The sequence below is a fragment of the Rhyacophila brunnea genome, unplaced genomic scaffold (assembly GCF_057557595.1).
Source record: "Rhyacophila brunnea isolate RB1 unplaced genomic scaffold, BYU_Rbru_1.0 scaffold_8, whole genome shotgun sequence".
NCBI lineage: Eukaryota > Metazoa > Arthropoda > Insecta > Trichoptera > Rhyacophilidae > Rhyacophila > Rhyacophila brunnea.
In genome coordinates, this window is record NW_028233350.1 from 22,695,596 (window position 1) to 22,719,734 (window position 24,139).

At 36.4% G+C, this 24,139-nt stretch overlaps 1 protein-coding gene across 3 annotated transcripts; it reads left to right on the plus strand.

Annotated features, from left to right (window-relative positions):
- Positions 1-39: 39 nt before the first annotated feature.
- CysRS (cysteine--tRNA ligase, cytoplasmic) lies at positions 40-23,459 on the plus strand. Of its 3 annotated transcripts, none has more exons than XM_085959046.1 (12): positions 40-167; positions 483-669; positions 5,122-5,388; positions 5,652-5,868; positions 6,640-6,850; positions 7,364-7,596; positions 8,319-8,552; positions 10,188-10,323; positions 16,832-17,058; positions 17,406-17,568; positions 17,698-17,906; positions 21,596-23,459. In XM_085959046.1, the coding sequence occupies exons 2-12, from the start codon at positions 491-493 to the stop codon at positions 21,713-21,715; spliced, it is 2,196 nt and encodes a 731-aa protein (XP_085815172.1). In that variant the 5' UTR covers positions 40-167; positions 483-490; the 3' UTR covers positions 21,716-23,459. The 3 variants fall into 3 exon arrangements, with proteins under 3 accessions (XP_085815172.1, XP_085815170.1, XP_085815171.1); XM_085959044.1 differs by having other exon boundaries at positions 40-148; XM_085959045.1 differs by having other exon boundaries at positions 40-143.
- Positions 23,460-24,139: the final 680 nt, after the last annotated feature.

Here is a 24,139-nt window from a genome sequence, read left to right on the forward strand (position 1 = left end):
AAGAGTAGGATGTTGGATAATTCAGTATATCTATGATTCAGAATTTACGTGTCAAATTTATTCGAAAATTTGTGCAAGGCCGGTGAATTTTACATCATTAAAAAAGAATATAAAATAATAGATTATTCTTGATTCAGTCATTGGTATGGTATTTTTTAATTATTTAAGTAAATATAGTTTTTTATTTGTAATGTAAGACTGTTTGGATCTCTATAAACAACATTATTATAACCTCATAATAATCGTGCTTCGTGTCATTAAAGTGTAATACCTAACGAGAATACACTCTTCCAGTATGATAATTTCGATTCATATTTTACTACCCGATCTAAAAATATAACTCTTATTGTATGGAGAAGTTGAATAATTCTAAACCTTATACTTGCTAGATTATTCCAATTTTAGATTTACCAAACCTATGAATAAAAAATGTTTTCATACTAATGTAGTACTTTAGTAATTAATAATTTTGGTATTTTTAGTCAAATAAATGGCGAAACGCAGTCAACCTAATTGGATTCGCCCCAGCGAGTCGGAGAGACCTGCTCTCAAACTGTTCAACAGTTTGACAAGGAAGAAGGAACTATTTGTCCCTCTTAATGGAAATAATGTGACATGGTACAGCTGTGGACCCACTGTATATGATGCATCCCATATGGGACATGCAAGGTATCAATGAATCCATAGTATAAAACAGCTATACACATACCTACAACATTAGTATGAGGTTTTATAGTTGTGACAGAAAACACAACATAGCCAGAGCACCACCGAGTTAGAGAAAGTGATGCAATAAACTTGATGTAAATGCAGTGAAGGATAGCAACCGTAACAATAATCACATATGCCTTGCTTAATTATTGCGCATTAGAATAAATCGAATCTGCACTTGTTCAAGTCTAAATCATTCCAATACGATTTCCTCTTCAAGTTCAAACAATCTGATCATCTAATAATACCTAAAATATACATGTACCTAGATTGTAAACTGGTTGGTAGTAAATAAATACTTCACATTCATGTCAATGGATATTACATCATTTTTATATAAATAAACATTTTAGAGTTTATATAATATACTCCCCATTCTCTTTTTGCATGGTTACATTATCAAGACTGGTGTGTCAAAAAATATACAATATAAATTTAAAAGTAGAACACGAGTCCCATTACTTAAAATTAACCCTAAATGAATGTCAAATTATTCACAAACTCAAAACAAATCATTTTATTTTTTTTATTTATAGGTACTTACTTAAAATTTTAGTTCGATAATATTATGAATAATATGAGGTTTGAAATGTATTGCTGTGCTCATAGAGATGCCTTAGCAAGCGAAAATTATTCACACTTCACATTCAGTTCTGGTCCATCTGCGGCTTGGCCTTAATGGGTTCTATTCCTTCAGCGAGATATCTCGCTCTATGAGGCCATGATTGACAAACCGCACTTACAAATTCCGCGAGTATCTCATCCAACTTTAAACTCAATTTACTAGCCATTGTCGATTGATTTGAATAATCTAAAAAATTAAACACACAGTGACATCTGTTTGAATAATTATGAAATTCTAAGCTACAAATTATCAGTATTACAGTGATTGTAGTAAGAGCTTCGCTCTACATCCAACATGTCGTTAAAAATCTGCGACCTGTCAAATTCTGCCATAGTAATATCGTGAAGTATAGAAAAGGTTAATGACTAAACTGTCTCATATCAATCAGCCGACATCTCATTGGTTTTATACCATTGATATACTACTGGATGAATCATATGCTTCTTAAAATAACGCCCGATTTTCAGCGACTCGGCCAGTGTTAAAACTTACTGTTTTAATATCAGCGGACTTAACTCGATATAAGCTCACTTAATATTTGTCTCGAAAACGACCTGGCAATAATTATGGGTAAGCCCGATCTAGCTTGCATCTTACTCTAACTAATAGTCAGTGCATGACGACTTGCTCTGTCCGCCGACATGAATTTTTGGTAGTTTGCAAGCTTTGGGTTGCAGACACCATTAAGCGTCAATTACATTGAGCTTTTTTATGAGCTGATTATTGGCAAATTTAAAAGCGGGCGGTTCAGCTACTGCGATTTCATGATTACACACAAAATTTTCCATTCGCTGAAAAGCCACAAGCCAGCGAGCGATTTTGACGGAACGTAGTTCGTTTTTTTGCCGGGAGGTCGCTACGCTCCATAATAATGTTTCCATTAAACGTCAAAAAGGTAAATTTCAAAATGAGTAGTTCGTTTTTCCACCACCACGCTCTACTGCGCAGACGCGATACGCCCACAAGCCGGCGTGTAGCTTATAAAGTTGACCGGCTTTCAACTTTTCTCGGTGGAGTGTTTACAACCTGCTTATTAGCTTGTTCGATGATTACACTGGGCGAATTTACAGGCAGATTATAAATTTGCCAATAATCAGCTCGTAAAAAAGCTCAATGTAATTGACGCTTTAGGGTCACTATTCCAAGAACGCAAATTTAGTTTTACAGCCAGGGCAATACGGGTGAAATTTAGGAATCCATGTTAACGGTCTTAACGCATTATACCTACAAGGAAATATTATAATGGTACGTTTACATCTGACACTTATACTTATTTTATGTGTCTGACATAAAATTTCACTTACTGTTTACACCTGCATGGATCTGACATAAAATTCTCGTATACTTCTCGTTGAAATAAAGTCTCGACACTTTATTCAAAGGCAACATTGGAATAAATATATGCGGTGTTTACATACGGCATTGTAACTTATTCGGACATTTATTTCGCATACTTCTCAAAAACCTTGTCAGTTGTATTCTCTTATCAATATTTTTTGATAAAGAGAATATCGAAACAGGTGAAATAGAAAATGGAATTTGGCGAAATGAGGAATCAACACATAACCTATTACCTCTAGAACAGCAAGGAAGTAATAATTAATTATTCCTTGGATGCAAACGATGTACGAGAAGAATTTTGGGAATATTTTGACAGTTCCCGTGCACTTTTACCGTGAAGTCTAATAATATTAAATAATATCGATCAATTAATTCGTCAAAATCTGTCTTTAACTTTCTTTTTATCACTCATCATGGATAATAATTTATTGCATACTGTTTCTGAAATAATATCAACTTTACCAGCTGTCAAACTACGAATAATGTGTCAGATGCTTGACATAAAAGTAGACGGCAACTCAACTTCGGTGATATATCGCTGCAAGTTCGGACTTGTCGTATACGTGGTGTTTACATTTGCGTATATAAGTAGTTGGAATAAATGACAGGTGAGTGTCGACACACGCAAAATAAGTGGCTGATACAAATATAATTACTGTTTACACTAAGTGAATATGGTGTCATACATAAATATGACGATATTAGTGTCAAATGTAAACGTACCATAAGACGATATTCGTAATATCTTCTTTTGTGGTACATTTTTAAAATGACACTTGTATGGGAACTCCTCATCTAGTAGTATATCAATGTTTTATACTGACTAATACACATAGGCCAACCAATGAATGACAGTGACGTCCCTAGGCAAAGTATTGCCCTTAAACAGTCTTAAAAATGCCGTCCCTTTTCATTTTTATTTTCAAACTAGCGAGTACCCGGCATGCGTTGCAATGCCACTCAAAAAAATAAAATGTTTATGTTTTAATTCTGTTTATTGAAGTGCTTTTGGATACACAATATTTTTTACTTTTTCCGCCTGGTGCGTACACGAATAAATCAGAAGGCTTTCCAACGCGTGAGCAGGCCACATACAGCTGTCTATGTGAGAAGCATGGATTTTCCAAATTTGGTATAGGAACGCATACAAATAGAAGAAGATGGTTGTACTAATTCAGAAACCTTCGCGGGCGTGCACACAACAAGTCACCAAAGTTTCATTGCAATTGGTGAATGGTATAGGAACAATACGAATAAAAAAAGATAGAATGAAGAAGAAGAAGATGGCTTTTCTAATTCAGAAACCTTCGCAGGTGTGCACACAACGACTCACCAAAGTTTCATCGCAATCGGATGAATGGTATAGGAACCATACGAATAAAAAAAGATAGAATGAAGAAGAAGAAGATGGCTTTTCTAATTCAGAAACCTTCGCAGGTGTGCACACAACGACTCACCAAAGTTTCATCGCAATCGGATGAATGGTATAGGAACCATACGAATAAAAGAAGATAGAATGAAGATGAAGATGGTTTTTCTAATTCAGAAACCTTCGCGGGTGTGCACACAACAACTCACCAAAGTTTCATCGCAATCGGATGAATAGTATAGGAACGCATACGGGACAAACAAACAAACATTCAGTTTTATATACATAAATTATCTGCAAATTCGTTAGTTCCTACCTACTTACCTTTTTTTTTTATTGATTTTCGGCTATCTTCAACAGACAGATACACAAAAAATTGTTAAATTTACATACACACCATCTACCGAGAATTAGAGCATTTCCATGAAACCTACTCTCAGTGGTGGTTTTAGGTACTTACGTAGAGGTCTATGGAGATCAGTGTTACTGACAGGTTTGGAGACACCTTTGTAAAAAATGTTGGTTATACAATAAACCACCATTACAATATGTATTACAATGGGTATTACAATACTTACTTACAATAAGGATTTTTTATGCTTCGATTATTTTTAGATTAAGATTTCAAAACTTTATAATGAAGCGAAGGCATCGTTTGCTTCATAGAAAACCGCCACTGCTTTAAAAAGTTGTAATATTTGTATTCATTCCTTTATTCACCGCCCCTATGCAACGCTTGCCCTACTTACACCCATGGGACGTCACTGATGAACGTCCCTGGCTGTTACGCATTAAACCTTTACGAAATAAACTAAAAGCTTTTCCAATAAATTTTTCACTATTACAATATTTCAATGCAATAATATCTATAAAAAAAGCATGTCCCACATCATTCGATTGCTTTTTAATAATCATTTTTGTAGTTTCTAATTTTTATATTCGTGTCAAAGCAAAACCAGCGTAAAAAATAATTAGTCTATTTTCTTGAACTGTGGTCGTGTAAAAAATACCATACAAATTGATAATCAGGTTTATTAAATAATTTTATTTAATTATACATTTATTTTGTTTGCAGGTCCTATATATCGTTTGATATCCTTCGCAGAGTTCTGTCAGATTACTTTGGCTACAAGGTGCTCTACGTCATGAACATAACTGACATTGATGACAAAATAATCCGAAGGGCTAGACAGAATCATCTTTACGATAAATATATTGCTGAAGTGAAATCTTTAGAAGAAATTCTTAGCGATGCTAAAACAGTTATGGACTTGTTCGAAGAAAATGCTAAAGGGACTACTGATCCTGATAAAAAGTTTATGATCACGAAAATGCTAAACAAGTATGCTATTCAAGTTTTAGTTGAACTTCTATTGATTTTAATTTTGTTCAGGTTTACAGTCTCTTTCAAGTAAAATTCTTATAAAAACCGTTGGTTGTGTTGTTCATTAACCATTCAATAAACCCTAATTAATGCAGTATGCATGTCCTGGATGCAAATATGCTTTATTTCCGTTTAAAACAAACCGGCATATTTTTAATTGATTATTTTCACTCTAACCAATTATGTATGTTTACTTATTGCAATCCTTACTATATTCTCAGTATGACGTCTGCTGTGGAGAACTTAAAAGATGCTGTTAAGTCCAATGATGCTTCGAAAATAGAAGCAAACAAACTGGATTTCCTGGAAGCTGCCAGAGATCCTCTCTCTCAATGGCTGGACAAGGAACATGGCAATACTGTCAAAGATAACAATATTTTCGCAACTCTTCCTAGATATTGGGAGAAGGAGTTTCAAAACGATATGAAAGCATTAAACGTAAGCATAATTATTAATATCTAACATAATATACTCGAGTAAAAAAAGGCACTGTTTACCGTGTATTATATTAACACACTTTTAGGTAATTAATTATTATCGGTATTTCATAAATTCCATGCTTGAAAAAATCACATCTAATTTTGTGTCACTTCTCACTGACCCCAAGCTTTCTACTTCTTTATAAAGGCTAAGAAACTGCGCTGCAAACCGCCGGATTTGACAGATCTCCAACGCACTGTCTATCCATCAACGTTGTGCGGATATACATCTAGCATCACGAAACTAACCTAGTATTCATATCTTAGCCCTTAAACTATGATATTATTTCGTCATTTTATGGAGCGCTAACTAGCATAACCTTAATTTGGGCTTTTACTTTCGATATGTCAGTATTTTTCAAACTTCATCTTTTCACGTTACCGTTATTGTATAAAAAAAATTCAACGCCACCATAAAAAATAACAATTGGTATGATGGATCCATCAGGTAAATGGACAAGAGTGAAATCATATCCAATTTTAACTCTGTTCGTAATAATTCTGTTAAGGAACAAGCACTATGCTGATTTGAAATTTTGTTACCACATAAAGAAAACACCCACCAAAAGGTATATGAGCATGCATGAGTAACGCTTATAACGAGCAAATTCAGTCGGTCCTATCATCTTTTCTGTTAATCTTTAGTATTCAGTCTCACAAAACTTTTTTGATTCGTTATGATTTATGAAAGAAAAATGATATTGTTGGTTAACCTTCTATTTCTTTGCAGGTACTGCCGCCTGATGTTTTAACGAGAGTCAGTGAATACATTATGGAGATAATAAATTTCATTCAGCAGATTATACGCAACGGATTGGCCTATGAAGCAAATGGTTCCGTGTACTTTAATGTTGGAGAATTCGACAAGAGAGATAAACATCATTATGCAAAACTTGTTCCCGAAGCATATGGAGACACCACTTCATTACAAGAAGGAGAAGGTACTTATTATTACATTAGTACGCAGGACTCATTTAATGCGATGTTCGGTGTATGGCAAAGTGCACCCAGTGCGTCGTTTCACTGTCTCGCATCACAGCTCGTAATATATCCCCAGGCCATATTAACTGTGTGCATTTCAAATCAATTGATTACCATGGCATTGCATTTTAAATACATTTAATTTAGAATTCAAAATAATTTTGAGCACTCAGTTCAATAACATTTCTCATTCATTTTTATTTTGATATCTATGAAATTCCGTCCACGGTGAGAATGTCAGCTTCTGAAGCCTATGTTTCTGGGAAATTGGTTTTTCAATGTATACTTGGATCAAAAGCATTACTCTAAAAGGTTTAGTAAATGGCCAGCAACCATTTCTCGTAGACCAAAAACATTTCAAGTAGACGAGAATTTCTTACGTCGACGATAAAAATCCATACTGGACTTTAAGGCTGATTTAAGAAACAATTCCAATATGTACCTACATTATTTATTGTTTACAATAATGGCAGGTGACCTGACTGAAGAGACTGGCGAAAAACAATCACCAAACGACTTTGCATTGTGGAAGCGTTCAAAAAGCGGTGAACCATCTTGGGAATCTCCATGGGGTCTGGGGCGGCCCGGCTGGCACATAGAGTGCTCCGCTATGGCCTCCGAAGTGTGCGGGAAATCACTGGATATTCACACGGGCGGTGTCGATCTTAAATTCCCTCATCATGACAATGAATTAGCTCAAAGCGAGGTAACAACCACTTTTTTATATCTATTTTATTTTTCAACTCGATAATGTCCTAAAATAAAGACAAGATCATAAACACCTAGTAATAGCAGTATTTGGAATACAGTCGAACTTGGTTATTACGATCACGGAAATAGCGAGATCTCGGATGTAATGAGAAAAATTCGTTGACATTTTAGTTTACGATTTTCTCTGTACATTTATTCACTTTTATAACGATGATACCAGATAAAGGTCTCCCACAGGAGACCACCTCAAAGGGCGGACCGAACCATCAACTTTCCCAAAACACCGCAGCCTGCATCCACTCTTCGCGGTTCTCACAACCCTCGGCTGAGCGGAGCCCGCCTCTCCTCAAATCTGACTTTCAAATTCGTCCGCGTTATAAAAAAAAACATTATATTCTTTCATAACCTATCAAATAATACCTTAGAAACAAATAATCATTTTTTAACTATTTTATGTAAAACTAGTTGGCGATCAATGTATTAAAGACAACTTTTAAAATATGCCATTTTATAATAATGTGTAACGAAAGGGCATATCATTACAAAATACAAATATGATATCAACCCCCAAATTATTAACAGAACGGAGAACAGCATGTACTACTCACATACTCCTAAATTAAATTAAAACTGTATGAAAATTCAATTTACCTAAATATTTAAATATTTTTTATATAAAAGTAAGTAACTAACAAGATTACATTATTTTGGTTACAGGCATATTTTGATTGCCCTAACTGGGTGTCATACTTCCTCCACACCGGTCATCTGACAATTGCGGGCTGCAAGATGTCGAAATCTCTCAAAAACTTTATCACGATTCAGGATGCGCTGCAAAAGAATTCGTCAACTCAACTCCGATTTGCATTCTTGCTTCACTCCTGGAAAGACACCCTCGATTACTCTCCCAACACCATGGAGATGGCTGTGCAATATGAAAAAATGCTCAATGTAAGTTATTGTATTGAGTTGCGGTAACCAGCCAACCAATGACCTTAGCCATCAAACCATTAAACAGATATGGGAATTTCATTCAACGACATTGAATAACTACATAGTAGATGAATGAGCATGCCTATATAAAAGATGAATGAATGTATGATGACTTTAGAATATAATAGAATGAAGCTGACTTAAAATCGATTGCAATACGCATTTATCATTATACATAATATTATTTACAGTACATTTTTTCAATGCATAACCATTGTCAAGTTAAAGAATAATAATTTGTAAGTTGTTCTATAAATTCAATTTATGTCACACAAACGATACTAGGAGGCCGTACCGACGTACTTGATTTCATAATTTAGGCTTCACAAAGAGTTAACCTGCCCACCGCAGTCCATGGCCAGTTTATTTAGTACTGAACATTTTGATTCAAATTATATTTTAAAATCAATAAAAATGCTGTTTTTTTATGTTATTATAATTGCTATGTACATATTTTACTTGCATAGTTTAAGGCGGATAGTAATATTTTCAGTTAAATCTACAATTTAATACATTTTGTTGATAACTTTCATTTTAAATAATCAATACGTAATTATTGAAATATTTTCTTTAGTTAAAAAATAAACCAACAAATTTTAAAAGTCCACATCTGAAATTTGCATTTTTTGGAAAACCGATTTTTAATAGTACACCTTATTTAATGAATATTAATAACATTGAAATGTACTATGAGAAGTTCTAATTTATTTCTTTAAACTTTCTTAATTTTAACGCATTTTTTTTATTTGACGTAGTCACAACACCAAAGCTTGAATCCGATATAAATAAGAAGGATTTCAAGTTCATTTATTCAAATTTTCTAGAAAAATTGATTTTTTTAAAATTAGGAACAATTCATGTTAAAACTATTTCTCAAAAATCGCTTTGTGACCTAAAGAACTAATCAAACTACATTTTAATGATGAAAATATTCATAAAACACAATACTATTCATAATCTAACTTCCAAAAACATAACATTTTGTATAGATTTATTCAGTTTTGGCCGCCTGAATAATGTCTTCAAAAGTGAGCTTCCACTGTGCCTAAAGCGGAAAGTGTTCAACCAGTGTGTGCTTCCCGTAATCACATAATTATAAAATTATCAATAGATTGTATTTAATTGGAGTTTTCTAACTCACTCGCACTCACCCTTAAATGAATAATATGACACCATACCACTGCTATTTAGACATAAATTTATCCATTACTGACTTCTCATACATTGCCAGTCTGTCAATGTTATTTTTATGTTTGTAAATGACCAAATAAAGTAAAAATAAAATTTTCCCTATAAATACTATATTTTGACCAATTAAACATGTATTTCCCTATTTTGTCTTGTGAACTGTCCATGGAATGTTTGGTGCCAGACAGATTTGTTCAATGCGATGTCTATCGCCCGTTCTTATATACTATTCTTATTTATTATTTATTACTAATAAACTTCTATCCTTACATAACATTACCTTCATTTCTATGTACATAATATCTTATTATTTTGTATATTTTGAGTAGATTTAGCATTGATAAAATAAATTATATTTTATGCTAGCAATCTCTGGAAGGTACATATGATTCATTGTGTTGACAGGAATTCTTCCTCAGTATCAAAGATGGAATAAGATGCGGCACAGGAGCAAGTCAAGGAGGCTGTTGGTTTAGCGGTGAATCACAACTCTACTCTAAACTTATGACCACACAAGATTTAGTGCATAGCGCTCTTTGTGGTAAGCCATACATAATATATACTTCCATATCGGCATAATAGTCATAAGAATGACATTTTTATATAATATAACTAAGAGAATTTCAAACTTCCATAAACGGTCATTGTGAATTTTCTTGTCTTATGACAGCGATCTCTATCTTGGCTACAGTGGATCTCTTAGTGGTGTGTTTCTAAAATGTACAACATGCTTGTACACCTTTAGATACATAGATTTTACCGCCGTGCACAATGGTGTAGAGCGCGTCTGGTTGGCACTCTGGCACTTCTTAAAACAGTTCTCATCAATTTTGTGTTACATACAATAATCTTAACCGGATATAAATGTGTATAACTTGAAATCGTTTTTATTTATATCAAATCGAGCTTCAATATTGGGACACTACCTAAATAAAATTTGATATAAATAAAAAGGACTTCAAGTTATACACATTTATATTTTTATAAAAATCAATGTTTTTTTAAATAAATATAAAAAATATTAAAACTATGAATTAGTCAAAAATCTCTTAGGTGATGCTTAGAAAACTTAATAAGCTAAATTTTGATAATAAATATGACCATAAAATATATGTAATAATAAGGTGGGGTCTGATTCAGCAAATTCACATTTTATTTAATTTTTTACAATCGTAAGTTTATCTTTGACTTAAAATAAAAAGTACCGTTGAAATTGTAAATTTTCAAAAAAATGTCTGAAATTGCAACCTTCGTATTTGTCCGCTAGGTGCCTCTGGTAGGTAAAGACATCACCCTAAGAAAAGATAAGAAATACAAATACAAGTTCAATTAAAATTAAAATAACATATTTTGTTGACAATTAAACAGTTAAACAATAAAAAAATTATAGTGTTACTGAATAAGCAAATTTCAAGTGGACCATTATATTTTGACTAAACCTGTAGACGCAGACCATTATTTACACAGATTTATGGGCAAATTTATGAGCCCTTACAGTCAGGTGATATTATAAACAAAAAATCTCGTGTGTGTGCGAGTATCTTCATTGACAAAAATACTGTTTTGCATACTTCACTCATATATTATTATTATGCCTGCTTGCACTCTTTGATTTTCAATTATTCTCTTTCAACCTGAACTCTTATAAAAATGGGGACCTTTCACTTCAATGAGAAATTTAAAACACATTCATAAAATTCGGCGTAGAAACAAGTGCGTGCCTGCACGACCGTGGCACTGGTGGTTAGACGCCGTTCACATGCCAACTCGTCAGTGGCGTCTAACTGGTTTTAACCAGATTAACCAGACCAAAACAGATTTATTGTTTTTGTGATCTTATTACGTTTGCGTATCATCATCATCAGGGGCGCGACAACCCGGTGTGGGTCCTGGCCTCCTCCAACAGCTCCCTCCACCTGTCCCTATCCAGTGTGGCCGCTTTCCAATTTGGTACCCCCAGAATACGGCAGTCACTGGCAGCTCCATCCAACCAGCGAATCTTTGGCCTCTCTCTTCTTCTACGTCCTATTGGATTGATGGACATCACTCTCTTTGCCGGTTCATTGTCATTCATAATGACGGTGCACATGATTTAGCCATCGCAGTCTCGCAATCTTGATTGATTGAATTGCGCTGCAATCTTCGTACAGCCCGTAGAGCTCAGCATTATATCCTCTCCTCCAATTGGTGCCATCCCTGATCGGTCCATATAATATACGGCGGAGAATTTTTCTTTCAAAGATGTTCAGGGCTCGTTCATTTCGCAGAGTTAATGTCCAGCTTTCCGATGCGTAGGTGAGCACTGACTTTACTAGTGTCTTGTAAAGAATGCTTTTAGTTCAGCGAGATAATATGCGGGACTTAAAATGTCTTAACAGGCCAAAGTAGCATTTATTCGCACACATGATTCTCTTGTTGATTTCTTCTGTAATATCATTATGTCGAGTTACAAGAGATCCAAGGTATATGAAACTGTCGACCGTATCAAACTTGTATGCACCAATATCTAACTTTGGTGCGACTTCTCGTGGTGTGACATAGACAGGCATGTATTTAGTTTTTGCCTCGTTTATCTGCAAACCCATTCTTTTGGCAGAGGCTTCTAGTGCTGTGAATGCCTTTTTCAGTGCCAATTCTGATATGGCAATGATGTCGATATCATCGGCATACGCCAGCAGCTACACAGGCTTAGTAAATATCGTGCCACTGCCATGGGCATCAATCTTTGCATCCCGTATCGCCTTTTCTAGCGCAATATTGAAAAGAAGGCATGCCGGAGCGTCACCTTGCCTGAGGCCATTCAGTGATATAAATGGCTCGGATATTTCCACTTGAAGCTTCACTCGGCATTGTACTGGTGTCATTGTCATCTCTACAAGTTTAATTATTTTCGTCGGAATTTCAAATTCTCGCATCGCTTCGTATAACCGGTATCGATTAATGCTATCATAAGCTGCCTTAAAATCGATGAACAGGTGATACGTGTTAATATTAAATTCAGTGGTCTTTTCTAGAATCTGCGTTAGAGTGAATATTTGAGTGACACATGATCTCTCCCTCGTCGAAAGCCTCCTTGGTAGTGCCCGAGTATTCCTTCTACAATGGGTTCCAGCCGCTGGAATATCAGAATCGACAACAGTTTATATGCAGAGTTAAGGAGTGTCACCCCTCTGTAGTTACTACATGCTAGTTGGTCTCCTTTCTTGTGCAGGGGACAAATCAACCCATCCTTCCACTCCTCTGGCATCTTTTCTGAAGTCCATACTTGGTGGATTAGGCTATGCAAATGTTTGAGCAGGCTTTCTCCCCAACATTTTATTAATTCACTCTGTAGGTTATCTATTCCATGCGATTTGTTTATTTTTAACCTTGACATGGCACCTTTTACCTCATTTAATGTTGGTGGTTCTTCGTTATCATCCATGCCACTTTGTACTGATTCCTGGTCATGAGTATTAATGTTAGAGTTGCTGGCATCATTATGGGGTGTATTTAAATGTTGATCAAAGAAACCCACCCACCGGGCAAGAATACGGTGCTTTTCTGTGAGTATCATGCCATCGTCATCCTTGCACATTGTGATACGAGGCTTGAAACCCTTCCTTACATTATTTATCTTTCTATAGAATAGTCGACTTTCTTGGGCTTTATAGTGTTCTTGGAGTAGGATCATTTCCTTTTTTAAATAATCACGTTTCTTTTTCTTGTGTAGTTTCTTTTCGTCATGCCGGCGCTTTTTATACTCATCGTCTGATGCCCGTGTTTTCTTCTGTAGCATCATTAAGTAAGCCTCATTCTTTCTCGTAATGACTTCGCGGCAATCTTCGTCAAACCATTCTGATCGTTCACCTGTTTTTCGGCGTCCTAAGGTATCATTAGTTGAGGATACTATGGCAGTCTTGCACTCTTCCCAGTGTTGATTCACCTCTTCATGGTCTCCAACCTTAACATTGTCGCTCAGGTGAGCGTTCAAGCTCTCCTGGTACCGAGCCAGTTCCTGTGGAATCTTCAGTTTCTCTGTGTCAAAGGGTTTTGCTCTTGCTCCCATTTCCTTTTTGGTGTTTGAGATCTTTGCTCTAACTTTTCCACACACTAGGAAATGATCTGAGTCTACATTAGCCCCTCTGTATGTCCGGACGCTCATTAGATCCGATCTGTGCCTGTTGTCTATCAAAATATGGTCTATTTGGTTTATTGTGCACCCATCCGGGGATTTCCAAGTTCCCTTATATATATCCTTACTGGGAAACATTGTGCTACCAATAACTATATTTAGTGACGCTGCACAGTTAATTAGTCGGTACCATTGTCATTACTTTCATTGTGAAGACTATGTTTTCCGACAATGGCAGTGTAGATCTCCTCCCGTCCTTTTTTGGCATTTAGATCACCGAGTATTATTTTCACATCGTGATTTGGGCAACTGTTGTACATGCTTTCTAATGCATCGTAGAAGTCCTCTTTTTCCTCATCCGACTTATCCTCTGTAGGGGCATGTACACTTATAAATGAGTAATTGAAGAAACTTCCTTTAATTCGTAGTCGCATGATCCTTGGGTTGACTGGTTCGAACCCAATAATTAAATGTTTCACTCGTTTGCTTACGATGAATCCAGTCCCAAAGTGATGTTCACTATCATGGCAGCTATAGAGTATAGTGCAGTCTCGTTTCTCCATCACTCCTTGACCTATCCATCGCATCTCCTGTAGAGCCGTAATATCACATTGGTATTTTATAAGTTGTTCTGTAAGAAGTTTAAGTGCTACTGTGGGTCTATTCTATGCTTATCGACCGCTAAAGTGATAAAGTGATAAATATTATCAAACTTAGGGTAGGTTTGTATCAAAATATTAGCACTTATTGTAACAATTACACGAAGCTGGTTTTTATTGTTGCAATAAGTGCAATATTTTAACAGCAGCAAGATAGGTGCTGTTAAAATATAGCACTTATTGCAACAATAAAATCCAACTTCGTGTAATTGTTACAATAAGTGCTAATATTTTGATACAAACCTACCCTAAGTTTGATACTATTTATCAATTTAGTGTTCGATATGTATAGAATAGACCCACTGGTCGATAGAATGATAATGTATTCCATGTTCCAAATCGTATTTCCTTAAAGCGTTTGCCAGGTTATCTGAGTTTAGTGTCTGGTTTCCAAGGCTGTTGTTGTGGTTTCGTAATAATGTGTTTTTTACGGGATGAGGTTGTTAGCCCCACCACGCCCAACCCCCTTTTCGGAGGGCCATTTCTTCCTTCTCCGTTAGCCCTGACTACACCTTCCACCAGGGTTGACTACCTGATCTTACGTATAGTTGCTCAGGTTTCCAGGGTTCACCACGTGGAGGTAGAGATAGGAATTGAGTAGGAGAGGCTATGCGACACTATCAAGATACAGTGTCGTGCGGTACGCATGCAATACCCTGTTAGACCCCCACGTTTGCGTATGGCAGCAAAAAATGGTTATTTATTATCTCTGAGCATCCGGTGATTCCCCTTATGACATGTGCAGGTACATACAAATGTCAACATGAATATTTTGTACACATACCAGCCAATTGATTCTAATTAGGGAATCCAATCCCGGGATCCCGAATCCCGAGCTATTTTCGATACCTATGAATCCCGGGATTGGTAAACATAATCCCGGGATTTCGGGATTGATTTTTTATCAATTTTTATGGAAAATAAAATAAAAACTAAAATAACAGAAAAAATACTTTTAATAACAAATAACTAAATTAGAAATAAACTGAGTTCGATGAAGTTGTATTTATACCCATATGTAAGTTGCCGATTCATTTTATTTTTTCACATAAATCAATAAAAATGAGAAAGATTGGAATAAAACAATTTTTCGCACTTTTAACAAAGTAATTCCACCATGATCTCATAAGTTTTACAGCAGTTTCATATTTGGCTGATTAATTAGATTTATGAAGCGGAAAGGCCATACACCAACCACGATATGCTTTACTATTTTAAATCTAGCTAATTTAATTAATGAGTTTTTACTACCAGAAACAGCAATCTCATATTAAATTCACATTATTATTTATATCACAACATTATTTACTCCATTAAACTTATGTATTTTCAAGATTGAACAATTAACATAATTAACAATAATAATTACAAGATAAAAAAAAACATTTTATATACAACGTTTTTAAATTTTCTGTTGAATTATTATACTGAATATGCTCAAACTTGTACTTGTATTAATTAAATAAAAAACAAACAAACAAACAAATATAAAATACTGAAATGTCATTTTGACATTTCATTTTGATTTCCATAGTAACGCACGTATATATTAATAATTTAGTTGCTAGGACAACCGCCTTAGTAACCAATAATAGTCTTTAACTTTTTACGGATTTTTCTGAAATAACTTTCTATACAAAATAGAATTAATTGAAAATGAATTCGATTCTGCTTAAAAGATGGCTAAAGGTATTAAATGAATGCATTGGCATCGTGTTCTGGTATATTCTAAAAGTTTCAAATACACTAGCTAGCCGGGAAGTTAGTTAAAAATCGATTATAAGATTTGTACCGGACAAACAACCACCGGACAAATAAGAATACGAGCTAATGAAAACATTGTATAAAAATGTCTTAAATAGTATAAATTATACCAGATTTATTTTTGACCGATTTTATTAATGGTATTTGTAAATATAAAAAAAATATATTAACAATGGAAAAAATGCCAATCCCGGGACCAGTCCCGGGATCCCGGGATTATCAAATTGAAATCCCGGGATCAGAATTTTGGCTCGGGATTGGATTCCCTAATTCTAATTAATAAAAAAATCAATCCTGAAAGTTTCGGGATTATGTTTACTAATCCCAGGATTCATAGGTATCGAAAAAATTTGGAATCCCGGGATTGGATTCCCTAGTCTTGAATATGTGCAATATGTACCTATAACAATTATTATTATCAGCAAGAATCCCACATTTAATATCAATTTATAGTAAAATTTTATTGGTTACATGAACATCTAATGAATGTTATCTATTTATGTTTATTACAGATAATGTAGACACCCGCACCGCCTTAGATGTAATAAGAGAATTGGTCACGGCCACCAATATCTATTTGAACAGTAAAAACGGAGCACCAAATACACCTGATGCACCGAGTGTCACTTTACTCGAAAGGGTCGGAAGTTATGTCACTGAACTCCTTCACATATTCGGAGCAATTCAAGGACCTCGGGGTGGAATTGGTTTCCCAATCAGACAAAATGAAACTGGAAATGTGAGTCAATAAAATTGCAACTTAATTAATTTAAAAGCATCTGCCGGCCATTATTGTCTGATATCTTGGGTATTCTGTGTTTACTCATGATTCTAATATTATTTGTTTTATACGTATTGATAATTGAGATGCGCAGATACAATTTCTTTTCATGTGCAAAAAATGATTGTTGTATTTGTATATTCTCTGTGGTCGGTATCGGCTTGTCTTGCTCAGCCCTCATGCTCTTTCTTGTTACCCACCCGATCTATCAAACTTTATTTTCAATGTGGTATAGTATCGATCAGCTTTTTGCGATTTAGAAATCTCTTATGTTATATTCAGGATTACATATTTTTATATTCCAGTTTGAAGAAATCGTGATGCCGTACTTGGAAGTGATCGCATCATTCAGACAATCAGTTAGAGATGTTGCAAGGAATGTAAAAGCTACTGAAATACTTACGCTGTGTGATACACTAAGAGATGACACGTTACCAAATCTTGGAGTCAGATTAGAAGATAAAGAAGGTAAATCTTGCAATTATTATTTCAAGTTATGCTCCCAGATAGCTTCTATTCCTCAAATACATCAATATCAGTGGTTGTTTAATCATTGTGTTGAAAGTTCCCAAATATTTATTGGATATTGTGTTACAGATCGTAGTGCTGTTAAATTAGTTTCCCGCGAGCAACTGCTTAAAGAAAAAGAAGAGAAGAAGCGAGCGGAAGTAGAAAAACTAGCCGAGAAAGAGAAGAAGAAACTAGAGCAATTGGCACTTCAACAGGAGAAGGATCAGCAAAGAAGAATACCACCGACTGACATGTTCAAAAAAGAGACTGATAAATATTCAAAGTTTGATGATAAGGTAAAATATTTTATTTGCTTTAAATATTTTTGAAGAGGTTATGATTTTTCAATTATTTTATAGTCACTGCACTACAACAGTATAATATTCTTTCTTTTTCTTTCGACCATGTCCGATCCTAATAGGATCATATGGGCCTCCACAGAGTGGAGGTTTTGTATTGACAGATTTTATAATCTGTATAATATTGATTAGGTATATTGTATTTCAAAATTTTTTTATTAATTGATTGTCACACCATTATCAAAATACAGTAAAACCTCGTTAATACCAATTCCATGAAAACCGAAATCGAAAAAAATTACGAATTATGAAATGTATAGGGGAAAAGTATTAAAATTTTGAAAAAAAAAAAATTTGACTTTCATTAATTTTGTTGCCGATCATATATGTGCCGAATTGGGTCATAAAATGTCAGGATTATTTTTATTACCTTCTTAAAATAAGTAATTTTTGATTTTTTAAGAAAAGTCTGTCACAATTTTCAATGACTGGCTCATGAAATGGTGTAGTTTATTACGATTTATTGAACATTTTTATATGCCGGGGAATCATTTCGAATAACGAAATTCGAATTAAAGGTATGGTTTTATATGAAAATAATGTTCAAGGGACTTTTTTTTCGGGAAAATTTCGAATTACGGCGCATTTCGAATTATCAGTGTTCTTACTAACAAGGTTTTACTATATACTGTTGTAAAATGAAATTCTACCAAGTAAATGCCGTCTCGAATAATATCTGCTCTATATCGATACCCATCTCATTTCACCATATCATCATTATGGGACCACAATGATTCGATCATACGCGCTGTGTGAATTATTATCAACAAGCTGAAAGTAATGTCCATCAAACCGGTAACTGTTACGAGACTGCTGCAATCTTCAATGACTGCCATATCAAAGCGGAGGGCACTATCGGAAGGACGACCCCGAGACCGCCGAACCTCGCACCCTGGTGGAAGCCGAGACTGACAAGACTGAGAGACACGATGAGGAGGGCCAGAAGGGCCTTACAAGCAGCGCGAAGATCGCTGGAGGGGCCGCTGCACGCGGACCATCCGCTTGCGGTCACCTACAGGACCACTAGACTCAAGTTCAAAAAGGCAATCAGTAAGGCTAAGAAGGTGCACTGGAGAGAGTTCGTCACTGAAATGGGTGGCAATGATCCATGGGGCCCCCCCTTCCGCGTGATGAAGCTGGGCTTACGGCCCGGAAAAGTCATGTCGGCGGTACGGCGCCCCGACGGATCGTTCACCAATAGCTCTGAAGAGTCCGCCACAGTCCTGTTGGATGCTCTTATCCCGCAGGACAACGAGTCGCTCGACATTGACAACGACCGATTTCAGCAGCTTCGCGTCTATGCGCTGCTCCCCTTAAACACTCCGCGATCCGCAGCCACTACCATGTCCGAACTAGGGATCCTGTTTGCCAGCCTCCTGATTGGCAAAGCCCCGGGGCTTGACTGCATAGATAACGCGCTAGCGAGAAGGGTGTGGTCTCTTGCCTCACACGAGACAACGCAACTCTACAAAGAATGCATGAGTAGTGGCATATTCCCCGACTGCTGGAAAAAGGGTCATCTCACGGTGATCCCCAAAGCCGGCAGTCGCCCTCCTTGTGACCCGAAAGCGTATAGACCGATTACGCTCCTTCCCGTCTTCGGGAAGATATTGGAAAGATTGATAAACAGCAGGATTGAGTCCCACCTGTCGGAAAACTGTCCAATCTCGCAAAGACAATTTGGGTTTAGACCCGGAAAGTCCACCAAGGATGCGATTCGCTTTGTGATCGATTCTGTGGAGAGCTCTGGCAAGGACCTCGTTGCCGGGATTTTTCTCGACATCGCGGGCGCGTTTGATACTGCGTGGTGGCCCTTGGTTCTGGCAAAGCTTAGGCTGAAACAGATCCCCGGGGACCTCTTTGTCTTAGTTCAAAGCTACTTCAGCAATAGGGAGATAACCTACGACTCCGGCCCCACCCTGATTCACAGGAGGACCACCATGGGGTGTCCCCAGGGCTCCGTCCTGGGACCCCTTCTGTGGAACATTCTGTTTGACGACGTTCTGTCCCTGCCACTGCCTCCGGGCTGCACGCTCGTTGCGTACGCCGACGACTTGCTCCTGCTTGTTGGGGCGACGAGCCGACCGGCACTTGAGCGTGCAGCCACGGACGCCTTGGGCAGTATCCTTAATTGGGGGTTGCTGAACAAGCTGACCTTTGCCCCGAGCAAGACGGAAGCTGTCCTCCTCGGGGGTAGTTCTCGGGTCAACATAACTCGACGGCCGCCCACGGTTCGCTTTGGCCAGACCTCAGAGCGCTTCTCCGAAAGGGTTACGTATCTGGGAGTAATTCTTGATGACAAGCTGTCTTTCGTTCACCACGCCAAGACGGCCGTCTCTAAGGCCAATTCGGCCTATCAGAGAATGGCCCGAATGGCGAGCAGCAATTGGGGACTTAAGCCTAGAGCCCTTAAGGTTGCATACGGCGCAATTTTCATGGGAATTGCCGGTTACGCCTCCAGCATTTGGCATTCCCGAGTAAACTCCTTAACTCTCGTGAGATGCGCACTATTAAGCGGGCAGCGACTTGCGCTGATCTCGCTTACCAAAGCCTACCGCACAACTTCTACTGACGCGCTTGCCGTACTCGCGGGGGTGCTACCCCTCAATCTGCACGTCCAAGTCAGAGGATCGATCACCCTCCTCTTGAGGGGGATCAGCACAATACTCGCCGGTGTCCATCTGACACCACCGCAGAGATCCGAGGACTTTCCTTACAGGAAGACTGTAAGTGACATTGTGTACAAGACCGCATTTGCGGCATGGCAGGCGAGGTGGACCGCCTCCCTCAAGGGGCGGCACACTTACCGTTTTTTTCCAGACGTATTCTGCAGGCACCAAACTAGAAGACTCCAACCTTCGCACTGGATTAGCCAGTTCCTCACCGGCCATGGCAACTTCGCCGCCAGACTCCACGAGTTTGGCTTGATAGTAGATGGGCCGGGTTGTACCTGCGGGCATGACCACCAAGATGTTGAACACATCCTCTTGGATTGCCCGCTTATGGAATTCGAACGAGCGGAGCTGTTTGCCAGGGTCCGTCCTCACACGGGCCCAATTGGTCATGGAGATCTGGTAGCAACCGAGGCCAACTTTGCGGCATTTGAGAAATTTGCAGCGTCGTATGGGGAGCGGGATAGTCCCGACTCTTCTGTAGACTCATCCATTTCAATTCGTGACACTCAGTATGCGGGTACACAAAGCGCTTAACGTCAGCGGACAGCAGAGCCAGTCCAAAAACAAACATTTTCTTTCTTAACTTTCTTCTTTAAGCACTACGGTGCATGGTTGCAGCATCAGTCCCGTGCGGCTCCGTCTCGGGACGGAATGAGCACTTAAAATCACTTCTTTCAGACACGTTTAAAGCGTCATAGAAAGCGGCCGTGCATATCCACGGTTGTGTATATATGACGGGTGGTGGTGGGCACTTTAACGTATATCATTGGGATTCCAAATTGAAGAGCTGCCACTGTCGATAGTCAGCCGAAAGGAAGATGTAGAAAGAACTCAGGACTCAGCCCAGATTATCATGCTCATCAAGGACCATCAAAACACGATGATGAAAAGGAAATAAATTTGCTATATCCATCTTTTATTAATTTCTTCTGTATTTCGTCATTGTTTCAGGGTCTTCCGACACACGACCAATTAGGGCAGGAATTAAGCAAAGGACTTGTCAAGAAACTGCAAAAACTGCAACTGGCGCAAGAAAAGAAATACAAAGAATTTTTAAACACTGCTAATTGAAAGCATAATGGAAATGAGCTTAGTGAATAGATAGATAAATCAAATTGAATACAATCATCCATATTCACCAAGGACTGCAATCCTGAACAGAATTTTAAATCCCACAATTTCAGGATCAGTATTTTCCCAATTCCGATACTTATTTCGGAATTCCGGGATTGGTGAAATCATAACATTTTACAAAATAAAATATATTTCAGTGCTGGTTGGTGATGTGAATTTTATATATGCTAATTATAAAACTATAAGATAGTGACATGTTTTTATCATTTTAGCTGTTGGTATAATTTTCATTTACTCACCTACTACATACATAATATGTATATTTTTTCTATAGTAATACATATGTCAAGATTGCTATCCATTGGTCCTTCTATGACAACCTTTAAAGTGTTTTTTCTGTTTCCGGATTTTTATTCCTAGTTTATTAAAAACCACAAAAATTACGTTACCTACCTATTATAGATAAAAAAATATTTGAAAGCTTTTCCTATAATTTCAGGATTTCGGTATTTTCTGTCTTGGAATTTTGGGATCAACAAACAAATGGGATTTTGGGATTGCAAACCTTAATATTCATAATATTATCTATGTTAATAAACCACTTTTATACATTGATATAAATAAAATTGTGCAGGACATTTTTAATTGCTGTTACTATGTATTCAGATAATGTTAAGTTGACCGCTTTTGATTGTATTGAGGTATGTATAACAATTTTAATTTATTAATATTACTACCTACAGTATTGCTTAGTGAAGTCTGTTGGAAAATATAATTATGTACAAAAAGTTAAAGAAAATTTTATTTTTATAGCAGTGATTTCAACCTTTTTCACGTCACGGCACACTTTTCAAATTATAATATTTTCGCGGCACACTGAAAAATACTTAACAATACACGTAGGTTGACCTATAACTTCATTCGGACTTTCAAATTATCGTTTTTTATGCATTTCACTTGAATTTAACCACATCAGAGTTTTGACCAACTAGATTACTAGAGGGACATTTTTATATGTATCATATAATAGCGATTTCACATTGTTTTTATTGAATTGGTAGCCATAAAAATTATTCTGAATGATAGCAAATATAAACTCTTGCTTATAATCATTATCTTTAGTGACTTAATATGTCACACTGTTAATTGCATTTTTTTTAAATAATTCAATCAATATAAAATATAAAATAAAATATAAAGTCGGTAACCTCCATTTATACTTTTTTTTATATTATTCTTGACTCAGTTTCTGTGAGAACTATTCCATCGTACATATGTATTTTCATAAACTATCAAATCCAGCTCCGATTGTTAGTTAAATAGAATTAAACAGGAAATTGAGTGCAAAGTAGAATATATTCATCAGGCTCCATTTTTTATATTTGTCAACTCTAAAAACAGTGAACTTTCAACATAGAAGATAATTTACCAGGGAGAAAATGCTAACTAATGATAAACATTCATCGAAAATATAATATCCTATCGCGTACATATTTTACAAAGTACATTTTTATGAATACCAAATAAAATTGCACCACGAGCGACTTTTTTTACTTTGGCATACTAGTAGTATAAAAAAATGTGGGTAAAGTGCAGTGGCGATTCTCCCTTGAGAGCGTTGGAGCGGTGCACACCCACCCACTCAATTTATGCGAAAAGACTTTTTTTAAATGAGTATTTAATTTATATTTGATTAATTAAAAGTGTTCTGATCTATTACCGTAGTCATTAATTCATATACAAAAACAAATTCTAATATGTGTTTTTAACCGGCTATTTTAAATAATAATATTATATGTTGATGTGAGCGATATTCGCCATCGCTCGACCAAAGCGCCCAGTAATCTAATTTCGATTTCTTTGCAATGAGAAAGAGCGTCGTCTGGCGCGTGGAACAGCAATACGTAAATATTTTTTCTACGTGCTCGGGAGCGACAGTTCAAGTCGCTCTCGGCCCGAACGCAGATTCATCGGTTTTAAAACAATACATCCCGTATCACACGTACAATTATTGTATGACAATTTTTATTCAATATTATTATAAAAATAAATTCTTTTCACAGTACGCATTTAAATTTCTGCACATGTTGACAACATTTCTCAAATTTAGGCGAAGTACAATTTAAAAATAAACTTCAAGTTTTTTTTCAGTTTGATAACTAAATTCACAATGTTTATCAATTATGATATCTCTTCAAACTAGCTCTGTAATACGTCTGACTTTTGAGATAAAAATAAACTCAAAAATGAATTGTCTGTTATTTACAGCTTGGATAATTTTTATAATGCTGATGGCGCCTCAGCATTATAAAACATTTTAATCGAAAAAAATCTCATTGACACATTTACGGAAACGGTTTTACTATTAAATTTAATTTTTACTATTCCGATGACATCAGTGGAAAGCGAAAGATGTTTTTT

What these genes read in the sequence shown, in the direction of transcription:
- CysRS (XM_085959046.1), top strand. Translation starts at nt 491, where the DNA reads ATGGCGAAACGCAGTCAACCTAATTGGATTCGCCCCAGCGAGTCGGAG. An exon ending in ATCACGAAAATGCTAAACAA is followed by an intron (nt 5,389 to 5,651) that starts GTATGCTATTCA and finishes CTATATTCTCAG; the next exon opens with TATGACGTCTGCTGTGGAGA. An exon ending in GACAAAATGAAACTGGAAAT is followed by an intron (nt 17,059 to 17,405) that starts GTGAGTCAATAA and finishes TTTATATTCCAG; the next exon opens with TTTGAAGAAATCGTGATGCC.